Source organism: Chinchilla lanigera, unplaced genomic scaffold (assembly GCF_000276665.1).
Source record: "Chinchilla lanigera isolate Chin_1 unplaced genomic scaffold, ChiLan1.0 scaffold00055, whole genome shotgun sequence".
Classification (NCBI taxonomy): Eukaryota; Metazoa; Chordata; class Mammalia; order Rodentia; family Chinchillidae; genus Chinchilla; species Chinchilla lanigera.
The window spans coordinates 8,575,010-8,598,221 of record NW_004955456.1 but is presented as its reverse complement, the minus strand read 5'-3'; the positions used below and the strand labels follow the sequence as shown (position 1 = coordinate 8,598,221).

At 41.2% G+C, this 23,212-nt stretch overlaps 1 protein-coding gene across 3 annotated transcripts in view; it reads right to left on the bottom strand.

Moving 5' to 3' along the window:
• The window catches only part of Tpst1 (tyrosylprotein sulfotransferase 1), a gene marked incomplete in the record, with an annotated part of 93,530 nt that overhangs the window by 18,670 nt on the left and 51,648 nt on the right, over positions 1–23,212 (bottom strand). For all 3 annotated transcript variants that reach the window (XM_013520566.1, XM_005396711.2, XM_005396714.2), the window contains 1 exon segment: positions 15,978–16,176. In XM_013520566.1, coding sequence (XP_013376020.1) covers positions 15,978–16,176 — 199 coding nt within the window.

The window sequence follows — 23,212 nt, the reverse complement described above, 5'->3', positions numbered from 1 at the left end:
CCTTTTGACTATGGTGAATAACGCTATGAACACTGTATAAATATCTGAGTTCCAACTCTCTTGTGCATACAGCCAGAAGTGGAACTGCTGGATCAAATGGTAATCCTATGTTTCATTTTTTAGGAACTACCATACTGTTTTCCCTATCTTTTTTTTTTAATCACAGGCATTCTAGTAGGTATGAAATAGTATCTCATTGTGATTTCATGGGTTTTTGTTTTGTTTATTTTGCATTTTTCTCTGCCTGGCTGAATGGTTTTGATTTGCCATGAATTACCTGATACAAAAGGAACTTTTTAAAAAAGGTAATTTACACACACAAAGGTAACTTATTCCACATATGAGTGATATAAGTTCTTACTAGTGAGTTGTAAGAGTTCTTTATATATTCTGTATACTAATCTCTAGTATTATGGTTGTCTTTTCTTTTTTTTTTTTTCCTTCTGTTTATGGTACTGGGATTGAACCCAGTAGGTGCCACCTCTAGCTGCTATAAGAGGAAAGATCATATCTTTAAAAGATGCTAGAGATTATTTTTCAAAAACTGTCTAAGAGCTGAGGAAGGGGATGAACAGGGTACAAAAGACTACAGCTAAGAGAGAGAGATCTTCATGGTCCAAGAGACTAGACAGGCTGCATGGCTATGGCCACTGGTTCACAACTAGAAACATGAGTGTCTTCTCATCTCTGCCTCTGCTCCAACCACCAACTGACAAAGCACAATGCCACGCATCAAACGCCCCTTCTGCATGAGGGCTTTCTCCTGGCTGCCCCTTCTGCGCTGCATACCTTAACCCCAGGCATCGAGCCGCAAACGTTCTTCACGTCTTCGTTCAGAATGTGTAATGGCTTATCTGCTAGGATTATTACCTACTTTCTGACATTCCCTTGGAATACCAGCTCCGTTAAATACCAGCTCTGGAAGGAGTTCTTTCAGTTTGTTTTCCCATGACATAAAAGACTTCTGGGTTTTGAAGATGCTGGAATCGAGGCAGACAACACCCTATGCTGTTCCCCTGACTGACCCACATGGCAGGTATGGGCCTCTATGAGGAGACAGGGAACCCTGGGAAATCACTGGGCTGCAGCTTGAGTGAGCTGGCAACCAAGTGAAACCCAGATCTTTGGTATCTAGAAAGATAAGCACAGTAGCAGAAGTACTGCACACCAGCACCAAATGAAAACGGCTGCTCAGGGCGAGAGCGGAAAAGAAAGTCCCAGCACACCCCTGAGTGCTGACTTTGCTACAGGCAGGAAGCGCAGCCTGAGCAGAGAGAAGACCTAGGCTCAGCCATGCGCAGGGGCAGGAGTGGAATTCCCAGTATCTCCCTCAGGACTCGGTGGTGTGTGTGTGTGTGTGTGTGTGTGTGTGTTGGGGGGAAGCCAAGCAGGAAATGGAATTGCTGGGGGCAGTCATCTTAAGTAACCTACTGTGCCTCTGTAGGTGGCGGAAGAGAACAGAAAACACCCTCATTTTTTGTATCTCTGGGATGCAACAGCCATTTCTCTCCAGAAAGGCAGGGGGCCACCTCTTTAAGAATCAGCTTGGACCCAGGAGAATGGTGTCTGTGACACAGGAAAACTAAAATCACTGCAGTGGAGAGACCCGAGACCCTGGCTGGTGACAGCGAGCCCCAGACTGCGATGGAGTGAAACCCAAGGGCGCAGGGCACGTTCAGCCAGGTTGGGGGAAAGGGCGAGAAGCACAGAACAGCTGCTGGAACATCAGGGCAGGACGAGAGCGCGGCCTGCAGGAGGGGGGCTGCAGCGGAGGGGTGTAAGTCCGGGAGCCCCGCAGAGGCCAGTGGAAGGCTGGGCGCCCAACGCTCTCGCCAGCACGCACGCCACGCAGGCACGTCCTCCGCTCTCCCAGGAGGCACTCAGAGGAACGCCTCAGTGCAACATGGGCACGGGCCGCCACGGGCAGAGCCCTGGCCACGTCACACCTGCACAGGACCACACGAACGGGCTCTCTGGCGGGCAGCTGGGTTTTTCTGGTGCCCTCATTCCCAGGGACGGAGGAGATGGAGTTGTCAGGTGTGATCCAGTCCTGCCACTGGGTGGCCTGCGGGGCACTCATCTGTCACCACAGAGGGGCGGAGTGCCAGCTCTGACTGGTGGCTTCACTTACGTGGACAGGGGTGGAGAAGAACACTGGATGTATAGGCCTCCTTTAATCAGGCGCTTCCCACAATGGAGGTCCGGAGTAAATAACTCTCTGTGTGGCCTATGTGCGTATGAAGTGTGTCTGGTGCTGCTAACTGTACGTTCCCCCACACCAGGGGTTGTCTCATGGGTGTTCCCACTCCCTCAGTATTCCGTACACACACCCCTCTCCTCTTTCTTTCCCTATCCTCTCGTGCCCTCTTAAATCCCCCCTTCTTTTTTGCACATAAATATTATCATTAAAATCTACTCTTTCTGTCTCTATTTTTCCCCTAGCCTACCCTAAATTATTACTCTCTTTTCCCCTGGGTTAGTGAAATAGTAGAGAACCTTTTAAACCAGTTTTAAATTATATGTTGATAAATGGTCGGTTATTTAGATGTTGGTATTACTGGTAGTTTTTCATTCCTCACAAAGCAGTCGTAGGGGTTGAAGTGAGTCCTTGAAAGAGGCTGAATGGGTGCTTTGATGCTGAGACACTCACAGCCAGTGCACATCACAAGGAGAAATCCACTTACCCAAAAGACCTCCACACAACAGTGGCAGAGCTATCCGTGCCAACCGATCTGCAGACTTTAACACAAAACATGAGAATCATGAGAAAACAGGGGAACAAAAGGCCCCTAAAAGTTTATGACTGTCCTTTCAAATTATCCCACAGAATATTGAAATGGATGAAATTCCAAATATTTTGTAAGACTGATAGTTAAGATAATCAATGAAATAAAAAGATACAAATACGCAGTTGCATAAATTAAGGAAAATAATACAGTAAATGCAACACCACAGAGATTCTCAAAAACAACCAAACAGAAATAGTGGAAATGAAACCTTCAGTTAGTCAAAAAGTTCAACCGACAGTCTCGGCAGCAGGCAAGAAGAATCAACAGAAATAACAGGGTTTGAAGACAAGGTGGAAGCACCAGAATATTCAGACAGTAATAACTGCCAGCCTAGATTATTATAACCGGCACGGCTATCCTTCGAAATTGAATGAGAAATAAAGACCTCCCAAAATTAGGATAAACTAAAGAAAGTAAAGACCACTGAAGCAGCACTGAAGGAAGTATTTAAGTAGAATACTAAACACAGTTTCCACAGGACCACAGGAAAGAAAAAACACCACCGGGAAAGTATATGAATAAAAATCAAGAATGAGTCAGACACTACAAAAACAATAAAATGACAGGAATTACTACATATTTTTCAGTGATGATACTTAGTATACATAGTCTTAATTCCCCACTAAAAAAGACTGGCAGACTGCATCAAAACCCAAGACCCAGCTATACATATGTTGCCTGCAAGAAACACACCTCACCTGCAAATACATACACAGACTGACAGTGAAAAGTAGAAAATGATAAAGAAAAAAATGATACGTTCATGGGGTGAAGACCAAAAAAAAGGAATACTTATATCTGAGAAGTAGACTTCAAACTAGTATTACTCAGAAGAGACAAAGAAGATCACTAACTACTGTCAAAGGGAACAACTCACTAAAAGATACCAACTAAAAATACACACACACACACAAATATATATATATATATGCACTGAACATCAGCACACCTAGTTGCACAAAACAAACTCTTATGTACTTGATATAAAATGCCAGAGAAAAGGCTAGGTGTGGTGGTGCAAACCTGTAATCCCAGCATTCACGAGGTTCAGGCAGGAGGATTGCCACGAGTTTGAGGCCAGCCTGTGCTACATGGTGAGTTAAAGGTCAGCCTGAATTACATAGTAAGACCCTGTCTCAAAAAAAAAAAAGCCAGAGAGCAATATAATCACAGTCAGTTGGTGGTTTCAATACTCTGCTGTCCCAAACAGCTTGATCAGACTAACAAAATTAACAAAGAATAAGATTTCAACTAGATCAAATGACCAAACGACATCTACAACATGTTCCAACTCACCAACAGCAACATCTACACTCTTTTAGTAGTCCATGGAACTTTCTCCAAAATAGGCTATAAGAAGGTCTTTAAACAATTGAATAATCTCATGCACCCTATCAGATTACAATGGAATAAAACTAGCAATTAACAGAAAAAGAAACTACAGGCTGGGCATGGTGGTGCACACCTGTAATCCCAGCACTCAGGAGGCTGAGGCAGGAGGATTGAGAGGTCAAGACCAGCCTAGGCTACATAAGTGAGCTCAAGGCCAGTCTGAACTACATAGTGAGACCCTATCTCAAAAAAAAAAAAACAACAAAAAAAGAAAGTACAGAAACATATGAAGATTAACTAATAAACTGGTGAATGATCAATGAATGGGTCACTGAAGATATTATGGGAAATTTTTTTCTAGTACTTTTATAACTTTTCTTTTTTAAAGAGTAAAAGAAGGATAACATAGTAATAGGGGGGCTTACCGATTTACAGACAAAGTGGTAGGAAATTATCAATGGTTGTTGTTTTACATATTGTTATCTACAAGATAGCTTCTCAGGAAAACAAATAGACAAATAATAGTGAGTTACAGACAAAAGTGGTAGGTTATTATCAATGGTTGTTATACTATACTTTGGTATCTTCAAAGTGGTTTCTAAAGAAAATAAATAGAGTTATACATGTGTGACCAATTGAATAATCATTGACTATTCTCAATGGTTGTTGTAGGAAACACATAGTAATAAACATACATCCATTTACGAAATAGCATAGGAACAATACAAACATTACAGAGGGGAAAGTTTTAAATTCTTGGAATCAAATGATAATGGAAACACAACATATCAGAATCTGTAGGAAACAATGAAAGCTCCAAGAGGAAAGTTTATAGCTATCAATGCCTATACTAGAAACAAACAAACAAACAACAATTCCAAATAAATAACCTAATGATGTATCTTAAAGTCCTAGGAAAACAAGAATAAACCAAATCTAAGGCCAATAGAAGGAAATAAATAATAAAGCACATATAAAAAGTTAATGATATAGAAAGACAAATAATATCAGCAGGAATGAAAAATGTGACAGGGGAACTGGAGGAGGAGGTGGGGGCAGGACAGGGAAAGGGAAGGAGATTTTAAAGAAAGAAACATGCTGTAATATGTACGTTTAACCAGTCACCAGGACAAATGTAAACTATATGAAGAGCAAACATGTACAAATAAAATTTTAAAAAATATTTTAGAAGTTAATGATATAGAGACTGACAGGATACAAAGGCTTAATGAATCAGAACTGATTCTTTGAAAAGATAAAAAAGATTGGTAAAGCCATAGTCAAATTTACCAAAAGACAGAAGAGCCAAATTAACAAAATTAGACACAACAGACAGTATTACAACAGACACCACTGATCAAACTCCGTCAACAGAGAGAACCACCAAACCACAAAGATAAACAAGAAAAGAAGAAAGTAACAAAGGATATACAAAACAACCACAGCAGGATGTGGCGGTGCCTGCCTGTAATTCCAGCACTTGAGAGGCTGAGGCTGGAGGATCGCTGTGGGTCTGAGGCCAGCCTGGGCTACATAGTGAGTGCAAAGCTAGTTTGAACTATATAGTGAGACTCAGTCTCAAAAACAAAACCAAAAAACCCCAGAATAACTGAACAGAATGATAGGAGTTTGAATTTACTTACTAATAACCTTAAATGTAAATAGATTAATTACAGCAATGAAAAGGTATAGACTGGTTCAATGGATTAAAAAAAAAACAACAGACTCAATAAAGTGTTGATTAAAAAAATTCACTTTACCAGTAAAGACACACTTATAGACTTAAAAGTGAAGGGAATGAAAAATTTCCCCATCATACAAGTGGAAATCAAAAGCAAGAATAGCTATACTTATGTAAGGTAAAGTATACGCAAATGAAAGACTGTAAAAAGAGACAAAGAAAGTCACTATGTAATGATAAAGGGATCAACTCAACAAGAAGAAATAACAATTATAAATATATATGCACCCAATGCCTGACCATCCAATTATAGATATAAAGCAAATACTATTAGCTCTAAAAGGAGAGATTAAAAAAGGATAGATAGATTCTAATATAGATTCTCAGTGCCAACAAGGTCTGCTGGACTCATGCAGGGCATTTCCATGGGATCCAGGCCCTCAGCTGGATTCCTTGGTCTTAAGTGTGTGGACAGATTTCCTGCACTCTCTTGTATATCACTCTTTGAGTGACTATTAAAAATAATCTTAAAAAATATGGGTCCTGTATTATATTGTTCCTCCTGCAAATATCCTCCAAACCCACACAACCAGTAACAAGATTAAATCAGTAATAAAACATCTCTGAAACAAAGCCTAGGACTAGATGGCTTTAGTGATGGATTTTACCAAACTTTTAAGGAAGAATTACGGTAACCTCAAAATATTCCAAACCACTGGAAGGAAGGGAACTCTCCCAAATTTATTCTACATGGCCAGTATTATTCTTCACTAAAATACTAGTAAACTGAACCCAACAGCATATAAAAGTACTATGTACCAAGATCAAGTGAAATTTGTTCTAGGATGGCTCAACATACTCAAATTGATAAACATCTTCCATTACTTCAGCAGAATGAAGCATAAAATCCATATGGTCATCTCAATAGATTCAGAAAAAGTATTTCCTAAAATTCAACATTTCTTCAGATAAAATCACTTTAAAAAATTAGTATACAGAAAGCGTACCTCAACACCGTAAGACTATATGTGACAAACCCACTGCTTACATCCTACTGGAGAAAGGTAGTAGTCCATGGAACTTTCTTTGGAGAAAAGTAGTAGTCCTAGGGCCTGGCTGCAGCTGTGTTCCAGAGGTGAAGGAAATTGTTTTCTCTAAGATCAGGAAGAAGACAAGAATGTCCACTTTTATTACTCTTTTCAATATAGTATTGGAAGTCTTAGCCAGAGCACTTAGACAAGAGAAAGAATAAAAACATCCAAGTAGGAAAGGAGTTTGTCAAATGATTCCTGTTTGGCGATGACACAATTTGATATAGAAAAAAAATCACTATTATAACAAAAACCTTTCAAAACTAATAATGTACTAAGATCACAGGATACAAAATCAACATACAAACACCAGTATCTTTTTTTTTTTGGTACTGGGAATCGAACTCAGGACCTTGTGCTTGCCAGGCAGGTGCTTGTGCCACTGAGCTAGATCCCCACATCAGTATCTTTTTTATAAACCAGTAACAAAATTGTTGAGAAAGAATGCTAATTCACAGTAGCTATCAAAGATATTAGACATACAAAGTAACTTAGCAAGGGAAGTGGTAAACGTACATAAACATGAATATTGTCCATGTAAAATAACAATGATAAGGTCTAAATATGGGTGAATACAGACTTCAAGTATTCAACAGTAACAGCGTAAGCATTAAAAGGGTAGTTGTCAAAGTTAAATTGTTCGGGGATTTAAAACACAGTAACAGGTTAAGTACAGTTTGGAGAGTAATATTTAATGGCTAACTGGTTTGCATTAACTTTTACTGCATTGATTAACAATAAATATTTGTAGCTTCCAAAATACTAATAGGTAAAGATAGAATTTTCAAAATTGGCAAAAAATAAGGCAGTAAAAGTACAAAATTGGGGAAAAAAACCTTGAAAATAGTTTAAGTTTTTTATTATAACCCCAATAAACGTACAATTCTGAGGGAAAAAACAGGTAAGATTAGACTAAAAGACCACAGGAAAATACCTGATAAACTAAACTACATATTTTTCTTTAATGCCATCTAAGAGTAGTGAATGCAAAGAGGTCTCCGTGAATCAAACTCCAGGGAAAGATGCGTTCTTCCTAACTAGTGAGCAAAAACGTCTTCCTGCCTGAAGCAACCGCCTGGTCTGGGAACCGGTAACAGGGAAAGCAGGAAGGCCAGATGAAAGGATTGTGCCGAGACAGAGAAACAAGCCAAGGCTGCGGACAGCACGGGCTCCTGTGACGGATTAGGACCTGCAAGAGCCCCACAGTGGAAAGAACCCTCTCAGCCTGACTGCAGGGAATTCCGCGGCGCGTGTGGCGGTGGGAACGGCTCGGAAGCAGACAGAGCCCGTCTTACACAGCCACTGGGTCCCAGGGCCTGGCTGCAGCTGTGTTCCAGAGGTGAAGGAAATTAATGTGAGCTCAACCCAACCTCCTCCCAGCTGAGTTTTTCATAAAATCAAGGAAATTAGACCTTTATCTACAGTACACAGGAATCTAAGTCAAAGCTCTGTAATCTCGTTGAATCCAGGGGTGAAATGAAATGAGAGTCACCGTTTGGCCCCACTCAGCTCACTGTGAGATCTGACTGATCACCCTTGCTACTCGAAGGAGGAAAGAACATGTATCGCTGGGGAAAATAGAACAAAAAAATCTTAACTAGTCCATCTGCCACAGTACCTTTATACAAAAGGCCAGTGTGAAAGCAAAACTTCTAAGACATGTAAAGAACCACATAAAACAACCCGTCCTTAAGGGGAGAGAGTCAATAGAGACCAATGGATAAAGACTTTAAAATAGTTATTAATAATAACTATTTAAGAATTTAGGACAATGAAGGGAATGAGTGAGAATTTTGGTGCAGAAATGAAAATTCAAGAAGTGGAAGCCCAACGGACCGGCGGCTCACTCCCGGCCTCGTAGGCCCCTGGAAGGAGGGCTTCCAGAGCACAGGGAGCCACGGGCGGGGAGTGCCGGTCTTCCGGCTGGCTAGCTTCCTGCCTCGTAGGCCCCTGGAGGGAGGGCCCCCAGCGCATAGGGAGCCATGTGGCGGCGAGCACTGTTGCACGCCGGCCCTTAGGCCGGCCGCCGCCCGTCAATTGAGATCTATCATGACACAGAGAAACAGTGACACAATTGGCCCACCATGCACCGACTGCAGTTGCCCACCCACAGATGTGTGTGAATCATTCAAACTTTGAACAACCCCTGGGAAAACATGCCATACAATGGGCCACTCTTGCTCCTGCCATTGAGAACCGGAAAGGTCCAGAGCCAGCGGAGGAGCAGCTGCTGAACAAGGACTCAGAGAACGTAAGAATGCAGACTAAGCCCACGGAGTCAAAGGTCCAGTGGACCGGGGTCACGAGAGCAGCTCGGAAGCTGTAAACCAGAAGGACCTTGCACAATACCTGCAGAGACTCCCTGGAAGCCATTCTTCCCCTGACAGTACAGGCTGTGGTGGAGCTCCGGAGAAGTCTGCAGCAGGATTCCTGCTGCCTGTGCTGACAGTTGGGGAGAGGACACTAACTGGTTGTGGGGTCCCAACGCGATGGAAGGCTGGAGAGAAAACGCTACAAAAAATGGCTTTCGCCCCAGACAACTCACTTGATTTTTGACAACCCTTAGGCTATAACTACTTGTTAGATCCTTCTTGTGTATCTCTGTCTTCCTGAGAAACCACTTTGAAGATACCACCATGTATTACAGCAGTCATTGATATTTTCCTACTAATCTATCCATAACTCTCTAATGTTTGTATTGTTCCTATCCTATTTCATAAATGGATCCATATTTATTATTATGTGTTTCCTACAACAACCATTGAGAATTATTGAATGATTATTCAGTAGGTCACTCATGTATAGTTCTATTTATATTCTTTAGAAGCCACTTTGAAGATGCCTAAGTATAGTACAACAACTATTGATAATCTCCTACCTCTTTTGTCTGTAACTCACTATCATTTGTCTATTTGTTTCCCTGAGAAACTATCTTATAGATAACAATATGTAAAACAATAACCATTGATAATTTCCTACCACTTTGTCTATAATTTGGTAAGCCCCTCCTATTATTATGTTATTCTTCTTTTACTCTTTAAAATTTAAAAAAAAAAAAAAAAAAAAAAAAAAAAGAAGAAGTGGAAAACAGGACCAGGGATATAGCTCAGTGGCATAAGCGCATGCCTGGCAAGTGCAAGGTCCTGAGTTCGATTCCCAGTACACACACACAAAAAAAAAGAACTGGAAAATAAATGAAGATGACACTGGACAGGCTTAACAGCACATTGGACGCAGAAGGAAGGATGAATGAATTCCAAGATAGATTCATTAAAAACTAATCAAAGCTGAGGCCCAGACTGAAGACAGTAGAGGAAAGAATCAGTCAGTTGCTATATTATTATCAAACTTCTGAACATCAAATATAAAAAGGAAAATTTTACAGCAGAAAGAACAAAGCAACCATGACATTCATTAGCCAATAAAATAACAAATGCTGAAAGTAAAAAACAAAGAATACAAAAACAAAAAACATGTCTACCTAGAACTTTATATCTAGCAAAAAGACTCTGAAATAACGAAGAAATAAAGACGTTTTCAGCTAAAACAAAACTAAGAGAATTAGTAGCAGCATACCCCTAAGTTCATGAGGTGAAAGAAAAATGATAAAAATCTGGATCTTCAAGAAAGAGACCATTTGTCATGCACAAAGCACATCTCCACTATGTGGTTTTTTACAGAAACATTTTGTGGCCCTTGTTCTAAGAGGTGTAGTTTAAAAAGAAATAATAGCCAATAGGAGATAAAACTAAATACTATAAAACATTAGTTAATCCAACCAAGGCAGGAAAAGAAAAAGGAACAAAGACAGGTTATCCAAATAAAAAACAAGTAGTTAGATGTACATTTTAAGCCAACCAGATGAGTCATTACACTAAACATGGACTAAATATTCCACTAAAAATTCAGAGAATGTAAAATGGATGAACGAACAATACCAGGGTTGTCTGTTTAGAAGCAACACCTTTTAAACACAAAGACACAAGTTAAAATTTGAAGGATGGGGAAATGCAGCACCTCTATGTAGTCACATAACAACAATGTCCTGGCTCTATTTGCATCAGACAAGGTAGATCTCTGGACAGTAACTTAGAGATAAAGAAATATTTCACAATGATAAAAGTTAATTCTCCAGCAAGATCTAAATGAGTATGTTCCTAATAATATATATTCAAAATACATGGAGCAAAACTGACAGAAATGAAAGGCAAAAGGCACATTCATACAACTTTTCCTAAAATTTATAAAGCTCAACCAAAAATCAAGTAAGAATTAGAAGACGGAACAACGCTATGACACAACTTGACCTAACTGATATTTATGGAACTCCACATTAACTGCAGAATACACATTTAAGTGAATATATGGTGGCCATAAAGCCATTTTCGATACATTTCAAAGGACGGCAGCCACAGTGAGTGTGTTCTCTGACCATAAGGGAATCAGAAACCAACAAGAAGAAGATAACTAAAAAATCTCCAAATATTTTGAAAAGTAAATGTCATTCTTAACAAATCTGGACTTTACCTATACGAAGAGTGGAGCTATTCAAGAATTTTTACCTGTGATCTGCAACATTAAATAGTCCTAAGTTGGGTGACTGGATTAAGAGGAATGCTGCTCATGGATAGGAAAGGCAGGAAGGAGCTGTTTTCACTGGTTACCAGAACCTGGAAACCTGACTGTGCATTACAGGCTCTGCCTTCTACGCAAGTACATAAATTTCAACTGCTGCAGCTTCTTCCGCGTGGCTCAGGGATTTACCCCATGCCTTGCTCCCCACGCACCTCAAATTCCTTCTTATCTGCTATATGAGTTCTGCATCGAGACCTCTTTCTATTTATTCTTTCTCAGCGTGGTCTACTCAGGTTTTCATATTCACGCTTGGATCTGCTTTTCCTCTCACTTTCCAAGGTTAGTAACCAGGTCTTTGAAGTGTTCTTGTGCCCTGACTTATATCTGCTCTCCATCTCACCTCCAGGGCAGACGGGCACAGCCTCATCCCCTCCCCTACTCTGCAGTCCTGCTCAGTGCAGCGAACAATCTACCTACCTCTGCCCCTCACGGAAGAAGTCTGTCCAGTAAGTTTGATTGTGGACACTGAATGTGAGTTTCTTGAGGGCCAGCAAACAGAGAGGGGAAGGCGCACTCCGGTCACGGCTGGCGCCCACCAACAGTCTGGAGTTCTCGAGCGGGTGTGTCCTCTGCTGCATCACCTGTGGACACGGGTCTCCAGGATCCAAGCTTCCGGCACAGCCTCGCACCAGTTTCTTCCCAGCAAGCTGCCATGCCTTCAACTCAGACTGGAGCTGGGTCCTTGATCCCTCTATGGCGGTTCCATCCTCTTGGACTGAGTAGCTGCTGGGCCTCCAGCTCTCCACGGTGTACACGGCCACTGAGGACGCTCCTGCCTCTGATCCTGTGAGCTACCTACTGAACCCCCTGCATCATCATACATTTATTTTCTGTTGACTCTCTTCCTCTTAACTACATGAACTTCATACATTAACTAATATAAAGGGCATCTATGAATCCACAGAGATTATGGGTAAAATTCCACGCACGTATGAGTCAATATTTCTGAGGCAGGGATCCCTAAGTTTCATCAGAGTCTCAAATAAGTTCCTAAGTCCAAAAAAGTTAAGAATCTATGGAGGGAAAAAAATCTACAGACAAGGGAGAAGGCTGAGGTGTAACCTGGAGACACCACTTACTACCATGTGCTGTAATGCTGGGAGTAGAGCTAATGTGGGGAAAGAGCATGCAGAACATGTTGATGTCACATTTCCAGTTTACCACATGAGTCACAGCAGCACTGAGATGTGTGACTTTATGTTCAGAATTGGGCAGTCTGTCCCTCAAATGTGCTGAGATATTATTACTTCTGGGCTCCCCATTAAGAAAGCCAGCAGTTTTAGGCCTCGATGTTGGGACTGAGATTCTACATTTCCACTCAAAATGTATTTTTTCTCCTGTTTCCATACTACACATAAGGGAACAAATTCTCCAGCTACATTGTCTCCGGAGCCCACCTCTGACAGCCAATGATCTCTTTGCAAGTATCCTTTTATGAAACCTCATGTCCAACAGTGCGGATATGTAAGCATCTGAGTTACTACAGTCATAGGCATGTAGGAACACACGCACATGCATGCACACACATGTATGCACACGCACGCACATGCACGCAGAGCTCTGAAGATACATCAGATTTGGATTGAAACAGGTTGAAGCAGAACTAACTGGTAAGAAAGTATATGAAACCCAGTCTAAAAAGATGCATACGCATTATGATAAAAGGCTCAAAAATGCAATTATATTTTATATTATCTTTTCTTCCTCAAAGTTATGTCACTTTAGAGATAGAGAGGGGAAAATGTTTTCTTCCAGTGTACATTTTGGAACCCTTTCAAAAACCACAGTGTATGTGTATGTGTTTTCATCACATGGACTCAAACCACGCCATTCTTCCCAACCTACCACTCAAGAAAGCCAAAATAATGTAGCCAAGCCAACTTACATATAAGAAAACTATAGTGTCCACTGTCCCAGAAAACCTCAAAATATCACTTATACATGTATCTTGGTTTGTGACAAACCCTTTCAGGATTCTATGAAGGAGAAAGCTATGAAATACCAATTACAAAGAGATTATTGCTGGGCATGGTGGTGCACCCCTGTAATCCTAGCACTCAGGAGGCTGAGGCAGGAAGATCATTGCAAGTTCGAGACCAGCCTGGGCTACAAAGTAAGCTCAAGGCCAACCTGAACTGTATAGCAAGACCCTGTCTCAAAAAAGACCAAAAAAAAAAAGAAAAAGGAAAAGGGAGAGATTATCAAGGGTTACAAAAATAGAATGCTAGGCTGATGTCTGCTTTGCTTTTACCAATGTATACATCGTAAAATTTCAATACACCTAAAACTTTAAAAACTTACCAGACAATTCATAAAATAATATATACATATTACTAATAATAAATAAATGGAAATGTTCAATTATGCTAATCAGTGAAATCTATTAAAATTAGAAACACAGCCGGGTGTGTTGGTGCACACCTGTAATCCCAACACTTGGGAGGCTGAGGCAGGAGGATCATTGTGAGTTCGAGACCAGCCTGGGCTACAAAGTGAGCTCAAGGCCAGCCTGAACTGCATAGGGAGACCATCTCAAAAAGATCAAAAAAAAAAAGAAAAAAAAAGAAACATCTAAAGTAAAATCATCTCAGTTATGCTGGTAGTTCTAAAGTATTTTTTATATTATACACATATATAAAGCAATTTAGTATAGTATATACAAAGATGTTCACTGTAGCAAATCTGTCAAAGAAAAAACTGAATGAATAACAAAAAAAGATAAAATTAATGATAAAATATCTACTAGAGAAATATATTGTTTGCTCATGTAATAATTAACTACTGTGCTTCAGAAAGTATTTAAACCAGGTGTGGTGGTGTATACCTGTAGTTCCAGCACTTGGGAGGCTGAGATGGGAGGATTACCTCAAGTTTAGGACCAGCCTAGGCAGGGCCAGAGATACAGTTTAGTGGCACAATCACCTGCTTGGCAAGCATAAGGTACTGAGTTTGATTCCCAGTAACCACCCCGCCCCAAAAAAGACCTGCCTAGGCTATATAGTGAGTTCAAGGTCAGTCTGAACTACATAGCAAGACTGTGTCTTAAAAAGCCACACACACACAAAGGATTTAAAACAGCACCTATGATTATATACTGCATAACCATGAACATTCTATAATATAATATATTACATAACAATGCACAGAAAGAGGAGGCATACATCAAATAGTATGTATTTGAGTGGTAACATCTTAGGTGATCTTTATTCTCTTACCTTTTTAGTTATAGGAGTGCTACATGGTGAGCTTATATTTTTAACAATATTTTTATAATAAAACATATATTTATATACAATGTATATAATATATATGAAAAGTATAAAAAGAAGAGATGACTAAAATATAAAATGTTTGCCTTCCTGTGATCATTTACAATAAGACAGCTCCTCCTGTACGTACTGCCGCGAAGGATGAACTGAGAAAGGGAGATGAATGTAATACCTAAGAGAAAGGAACCCACGGAAATTAACCTCATCCAATAGATCTGCCATCAGCTTGTCAATTAAAAGCATCAAAAGAAAGACAGATGATAAATGTTGTGGGGAATGAAGGAAACAGATATAAACGAGTATCAGAGGAAGCCAATGCATTTTAATTTGGAAATCAAATAGCCTAACACTGAATTTCTGGTAAATGGCTGTCTTGTTTGAATTCTTGTTTCAAAAAAAAATACACAGAGAAACAGGAAATAGGACTGTGGCTGCCAGGGCTGGGGCAGATGGGCACGGGACTCACAGGTTAATGGGTACGGAATGCTGACTCGGGCACCTGGAAAAAGTTCTGGTGACACATGGTGACAGGTACACAACAGTGCGAATGTACTTAATGCTGCTCAACTGTACACTTAAAAATTGTTACAAGGGTGATGTTATGTGTTTACATTATGTATTTACAATGTACGTTATGTATTTCTTACTACAATAAAAAAATTAAAGAATGTCTAAGGGGGTCTGATTGGAGATAGGGTAAACCCATAAGGTACTTCTCCAGATTAGCTCACTGGGGCTTCAGCACTTCTAAACCAACAGTTTGAGAAGATATGAGCATAACATATTAAAAGAAAGACGTTAGTTTCACTTTAATAGCAATCTCCTCTCCATCAGAGGGCCAGGATAGAGTACGCATCGGATCATTCTTCTCGTGTGGCCAATGTCGGCCTTCAGTGTCTGGAAAATGTGCCTCCCGTGAACACGGTATAGGAATGGGTATAGGAATAAATCTCCCCGCTGTGAGCGCCATTTCTGGATGCTGGGCATCACTCCTAGAAACTGGGCAAAATACATAGAGAAATGTCTCCACCATTCTCGGGAGGGGCCAGAGTTATCCTGATAAAGCATTCTACAGGCAGAATTATTCTCATTTAAAATAATTTTCTGACGGTACAAATGCAAGAAAAAACCAGTCAGGACCATGTCTAATTTTCACAATCATTTTAAAAATCTCACTTACCCTTCTAGTGTTTTCGAGGATTCTGGGGTCGGGTTTTCCGTAGTTCGGTGGGTTGGCATACGGGTCATATCCGAGTTTGGCCAGCATGGGCGCGATCACAGCCATGTCTTGGAGAACATCTGGCGGTATCTTCCCAACCCATTTGGACAGAGCTCCCACGTTGACGGGCTTGATGACTTGGTCTGTAGATCGCTCTACTCTGAAAACAACATAAACGAATACTTACAATTTCTTAAGTGGTGTTAAAAAATCCTTTGTAAATTATTTTTAAAATTAGAATTGTCTGGATTATAAAGCAGCTGTGAAAGAGGGCACTAATAAAGTTTTACACTATTTACCAGACTTTTAAAAAATACTTTGACAGTGATTATTGGCAGCCTCAGATTTCTGGAAGAAAAAGGGGCAGCTGAAAACATCTGGACAAAATGTGGTAACACATTAATTATAACATCCAGGAAAAAAGAAAAAAAACCACTTAGATAAACTGCCCATCAACTTACTTGAAACGCATTTAAAGAAAGATGGATGGATAGATGGATGGAGGGATGGATGGATGGATGGACGGAGGGGCAGACAGATGGACAGATATGCAATGAAGCAAATATGGTAAAATGTTAATTGTAGACTCTAGCTTGTGGGTATAATCCTTTTAATTCTTCTGTATCTTTGGAATTTTTCATAATAAGAAGCATTGAGAAAACAGCCAACTATAAATCACTAAGAATGTAAAATGCTCACTTGCTCCACTTTTCTATTGACTACCCAAAGAATTTTATGTTCCACAGAAGAAACACAGGTGTCGGTCATGATTTTCTATATTACAAGTCTTACTGTAAGACAAATGTGTGCTAGAAATCTTGACCTAGAAATTTACAGTACCTAAAGCCCGCAGTGCTTATACCCACTATATCTGACTAATAAGTAGTAACCTTAGGATAAAATATACATTAATGTCACTTGGACTGGATTTTGGTCAAATGACCATAAAGTGCCAGGGCTGACGCTCAGGAAGTCACTCCAATGTAACAAAATTAAAAGCCCCTTTTCTGTAGGTGTATGACCTCTCACTGCAGACGATCATACCCAACGAGGACTCTTGCAAAAGGGCTCCGCTCCTCAAACTACCAATAAGCAAAAATAAGACGCCTCTTCTCTGAGACCCTGCAGGGCACCCACCCCAGGTTTGCCTCCTCCCTCAACTTCGTGCTCTCTGCCTCAACTATTTCTCTGGGACTCCACTGATCCCACCACTTCCTTCACTCTGTACCTTCCCTTACATGGCTTCACCTGTGACGATCTTGGCCCGACGTTCTTAACTTCACTGTGTAAAGCACACTCTGGTTTGGCCAGGACAGGTGCAGCTTCTACCGACTGCCCCAGCTTGGTTAGTAACAGCAGCTCCAGTCTCTCCAGGGCTGCATGATGAATCACATTTACGCCACCCGGGGTAACATGTGCACCTCGAGACCAAGATGGTCCACTCTTGGTCAACGCACCATCAGCTACCCACAAGGCAAAGCTAGAGATCTAGGATGGCACAAGGAAAATGCGAGATCATTCCTAAGGTTGCCGATTTACACACTTTATCCCGTGCTTTAAGTAGGACAACCTCTTCTCCATTCCCTTGACTACACTTAGTTCTTATTACCATCACTTCTCACTTATGTCCCTACAAAAGCCTCATTTTCCTGCACATGAGCAGCTGGATTCCTTGTCCATTTATCTATCATGCTACTGAGCTATACCAACACTTAGTACATTAATATATAAAGACAATAAATGTTGCTTAAGTGAATAACTAAAAGCTTTCTCAGAGAGGGAGAAGAAGAAGGGGATAGGAGGGGAGGGGAGGAAAAGCAGGAGAAAGAATAAAGCAGCAGCAGCACTCTGGGAGGCTGAGGCAGGGGGACTGCAAGTGTGAGCTCTGCCTGGGAAACTTAATAACTGAGGAGGACCCTGCCTCAAAATATTTTTTTAAAAAAAGGTTGGGAATGTGTCTCAGTGTGAAGGCCCTGGGTTCGATCCCCACTACTGTGAGAAAACACAATACAAAACAAAAAACATGTTAAAGTCGTTTACATGAACATGCTCGAGAAAAGTCAAATACTACTTTTTTTCTTGGAAGCGGGTCTTACAATGTAGCCCGGTCTGGCCTTGAACTTGCGATCCTGCCTCAGCCTCCCAAGTGCTGGGATTACAGCTGTGTACCACCATGCCTGCCCCTCAAGTACTACATGTTTATATGATCATGTCTACTGAGCTTGTAGGATTAGACAGCCTGAGAACATCCAGGTGCCAAGTTGCATGACATTTACTGTGCACGCATTAGGAATTTTACAGAATGGGGCTTGTGCCTGGAGAGATTAAAAACCTCCAGGAAAAAAAAAGGCTTAGGGTAAACATTTTCTGCATTTATGCTGGGCACTTCTCATATATCTAATTTAATTCTTACAATAATCTTAGGAGCAATGCCATCAGTTCTTAATTCTCAAATGGCTAAACTGAAACCTGCAGAGAGGTAGCGATTTGCCCAGGGTCACACACTCTGAAAATAACAGAATTTGAACGCAGGTCTGTCTGACTTCAAAGTTCCTGCTTTTCCCAGTCTCTTAATGCCATCCTACAGAACCTACTGATTCTTACACTCTGTGCTTCCCTGAACAAGGTCTCCTTTCGCTGTACACTGCTGAGATGAGCTGGTTTACCGTGGTGATAAAAACACACCGATGCACTGTACACAGCACAGGTATACGGAGAAAAGCAGTCATGATTAACGCCTGTGCTCCAGGGAGAAAAAGGCAGGACTTGCAGCATTTCCCCGCATCCATGGTGCAAGTATTCCTACTGTGACAGACTGAGATACTGACGAGACACTGCTCACTCCAAACCCGCTCCTGCAGCCCGCCTGACACGGGTGAGGGTGCAACCTCTTATCCCAAATTCTGAAACCCAGAACTCTCCAACACAAACATTCTCCTGCAACTCACTTGGCAGCAAAAGCTGATGTGAACCAAAAGCAATCTACTGACAGTCCTCCTCCCACCGGGCACAAGCAAGCACTCTCGTGGATGCAGAGACGGTGATATGCGTGGTTACGGAGTGCCGACCGAGGACGCGGAGGACAGTGCCTGTGTGTCACACACGCCTCAGTACCGCACCTGTCTCAGACCCAAACAGTGCTACCTGCGAAACCCAGCTGGGCTACGCACTGCGGCTGCACACTCAGTCTCTGTCTGTCAGGAATAGTGAGCTGGCTTTACCTAAGACACGATAAGGAATAAATCAAAGGGGAAACTAGACAGCAAGGCTGCTCTGACTATTATTATTACCACTCAACAGTGGCAACAACAGGAAGATCGACACCCACAGCCTGAGACAGCAAGCAAGGTGGCTGTGAATCACGCTTCCGATGCACGTACGACAGAGATTTGGTTTTGTGAAAATGTGTTCTATATGCAACACAGATACAGAAACACACACACGTGCACGTATGGACTCATGCCGGAATGCTAACAGTGAGAGGAGCAGGGGTAAATGTGATTTTTATTTTCTATGATAAACAATGCCTTTCTTATTTTAGCCATGCAATAGTGGTACTCACAGGATCACAAAGGAAATCTTCACTCAGAAGCCCAGGAACTATCTCAACATAATCCAAACCAAACTCCTGATCTTACCCTCCCAATACACTACATCTACAATCAAGTCTCATCTGAAGTCTCACTCCATCCTTTTGGCTGTACAAAACAAACAAAACACTGGAGGCTTTTCTTTGTTGGTGGTATTAGGAATGAAACCGAGGGTCTTCCAACTGAGCTACATCTGCAGACAGACCTTTTTATTTTTTCAGACAGAGTCTTGCTAAGTCATTAAATTGCCTAGGCTGGGCTTGAACCTGTGATCCTCCTGCCTCAGCCTCCTAGAGTGCTGGAATTACAGGTGTGCATCACCATACCTGGCTATCTGGAGTCATCGTGGACTACATTTTTCTCTCATACTCCACAACCAATCCATCAGAAAATCTTATCCACTACACCTCAAAATATATCCAAATCTGGCCACTTCTCATTAATTCCAATCCGATCCAAGGCAATGCCATCTCTTGCCAAATTTCTGCAATGTCCTTCTAATAGATCCCCTTATTTGTTTCTTTATATCCTTGTGGCCCGTTTTCAGTCCGTTAGCTGGACGGAGCCTTTACAAATGCCAGCCATCCTGTGCCACTTCTCTGCTCAGAACCCTGCGGTGACTTCCCACTCACTCAGTGCCGAAGCACTGAAAATGAGCGTGGATATGAGAAACTGCAGTGTACTTTTTGAACCTTACCTTAACACTGATGAGTCACAAAACAAAACCCTCAAAACTATGAACCACATTTGCAACAAAACCGGGCGGCAAAGTAAACCACAAACTCCAAACCTGAAGCGGGCCCACAAGAGCCACGCCGTCTGCAAGGAATAGATGCTTATGTGGAGGGGCAGAGGAAGCACAGACTTCTGGGAAGGGAACAGATCAGGATGTCCATAGCTGGACGAGCTGAGAACGCCAACTGAAACCCGGACGTTTTCCCCAAACCAGAAGATGAATTAAGGCGTAGTGGCAAACTCTGCAAACTAGAGCATGCTGGTAACTGGATTCCTAAACTGAGCAAGCCTATAGTATCTTGTCAAACCAGACTTCAAGGAAGTTATCAGATGCTACTAGCATCATGACAAAAGTACTTTGGAGCCAATCTGTGGAAGCTTCTAGTAGCCAGAGATGGGAAATTCTGAACTCAATACAACTTCCAGTTAAGGCTAGGGGTGTAGGTCAGTGATTGAGTGCTTGCCTAGCATGCATGAAGGTCTAGGTTTAAACCTCAGCACTAAAAAAATAAAAATAATAATAATAATAATGCGATCATAATAGATAGAACCCTATCAAACTGGTCTCTGGAAAAGCAATAAGGAACCAATCTATTATTTTAAAAACTGGCAAATAAAAGGAAAGAATCAAGTATTTATCATGCCTTTCTACATAAAGTATAGCCCCGGGTAACTAAACGGTAGATGCAGGAATATGTGTCTTCATAAAAATTCTCCAAATAATATATGGAAAATAAATCAGAATTTATTCTGGCCAGGCATGGTGGCACATCCCTCTAATCCCTGCACTCACAAGGCTGAGGCAGGAGGACTGATGTGAGTTCGAAGCCAGCCTGGGCTACAAAGTGAGTTCAAGGCCAGCCTGAACTGCCTAATGAGACTGTCTCAAAAAGACAAAGAAAAAAAAAATCAGTATCAAAATGTTTCAAGTTTTAAAATAGTAATGAATGTAGGCAGTTAAAGTCAATGCTTGCTAAGATCACAAAAAGAAATATGGCCACGAATAGTGGGTAATGCTGCCAAATTAGACCTTGAGTTTGGTTTTGCCCCTGGATTCAGCTGCCAATTTGGATGAAGTCTAGAATTCAGAAAAACATACTGGACAACCAGCAATTCAATTGCAAAAGTGCAATCAGGAAAATTCAGACTGTGAATAATGTTAGAGCTTATCTGGCCTGACTTCTTCAAAATGGAATTTATGTTAAGTAAGGAATGGCGCATTGCAAACTTTTTGATTAAAAGAAACCTGTAAAGCAGAGTGTGGTGGCACATGCCTGTAATCCCAGAACTTGGGAGGCTGAGGCAGGAGGACTACCAGGAATTCAAGGCCAGGCTGGGCTACATAGTTCATGGCCAGTCTGGACTACATAGTGAGACCCTGACTCAAAGAAAAAGAGAAGAGAAGAGAAGAGAAGAGAAGAGAAGACAAGACAAGACAAGACAAGACAAGACAAGACAAGACAAGACAAAAGAAAAAAGAGAGAAGAGAAGGAATCTGTAAGACATGTCAGGTTATTTTTAACGGCTAACACTATAATGTATAGGTACGCACAGTTGGGTGATAAAACGATAAAGAAACAGGAAGTGGTTTCTAAAAGTACCAGGAGAGTGGATAGTTTGGGAGGAAAATAGGGGATTTAGTGTGGGATAAGGTACATGGAAGAGCTTCTAGACTGACTGCAGTACTTCTATTTCTTAGGATGAATGATAGGTGTAAGAGTGTCTGTCTTACCCAAGTTCATGAAGCTAATTTAAAAACAGCCCCTGGTCGGGTGTGGTGGCACACGCCTGCAATCCCAGCACTCGGGAGGCTGAGGCAGAAGGATCGTGGCGAGTTCGAGACCAGCCTGGGCTACAAAGTGAGCTCAAGGCCGGCCTGAACTGCATAGTGAGACCCTGTCTCAAAAAAAGACTAAATAAATAAATTAAATAAATTAAATAAATTAAAAACAGTCCCTGCAATGACCTACGCTACTCCACAGGACAGAATCTTTCCCCTATCTGTCTCACCCCACTTGCTGCCCTCCAGCTTTCTAGTCAAATGCCGTCTTACCACGGAGGACTCCCCTGACAAGGCCAGCAATCCAGGAGCTGAGCTCTTGGCAACTTCCTACTCCCTGCTTTACTTCTCACTTCTTAGTACTTATTACCACAGGACAAAGCAGACCAGTAACTTGTTTTTTGAACAATTAATTTAATAGGCTGGCTCTCAAATGCTAATGTAAAATTAAAAGGGTTTGCTTTGTCTGTTGTACTAACATCTGTAGCCCAGCATGAGGAACATTACCTGGCATGTAATAGAGTGCTCAATAAAAACATACAGAGTGAAAACAGTCATCTTATTTAAGGATTTTTTCCCTATTTCTTCTTAAGAGCTTTTTACAATGAATGACAACTGAATTTTAACCAAGAGTTGTCTTAGCCCTGAATGATATGATTCTGTAATGTTTTCTCCTTTAATTTACTAATATAGTAAACTATGTTGACAGATTTTCCATTATGGAACTATTACAGTTTGCAATAGTGTATAAATATTTGATATACTGCTGAATTCCAGTGATTAGTATTTTCAGCACCTGATATGCATAAGACAATTGATCTGAATTTGCTGTACTCTCTATTGCTGTTAAATCATGGTTTCATAAAACAACCGTGGGGTGCGGGGACATAGCTCAGTCGCACTGCACTTGCCTGGCAAGCTCAAGGTCCTGCGTTTGATTCCCGGTACAAAAAAAACCCCCCAAAACCCACCACTGGGGGTTTTCCATCTTTTTCTATGACCTAAAATAGTTTAAGTAACACAGCACTTATCTGTTCTCTGAAGGCTGGTATACTTCAGTTGTGAATCATCTAGTCTTATTTATTTATTTA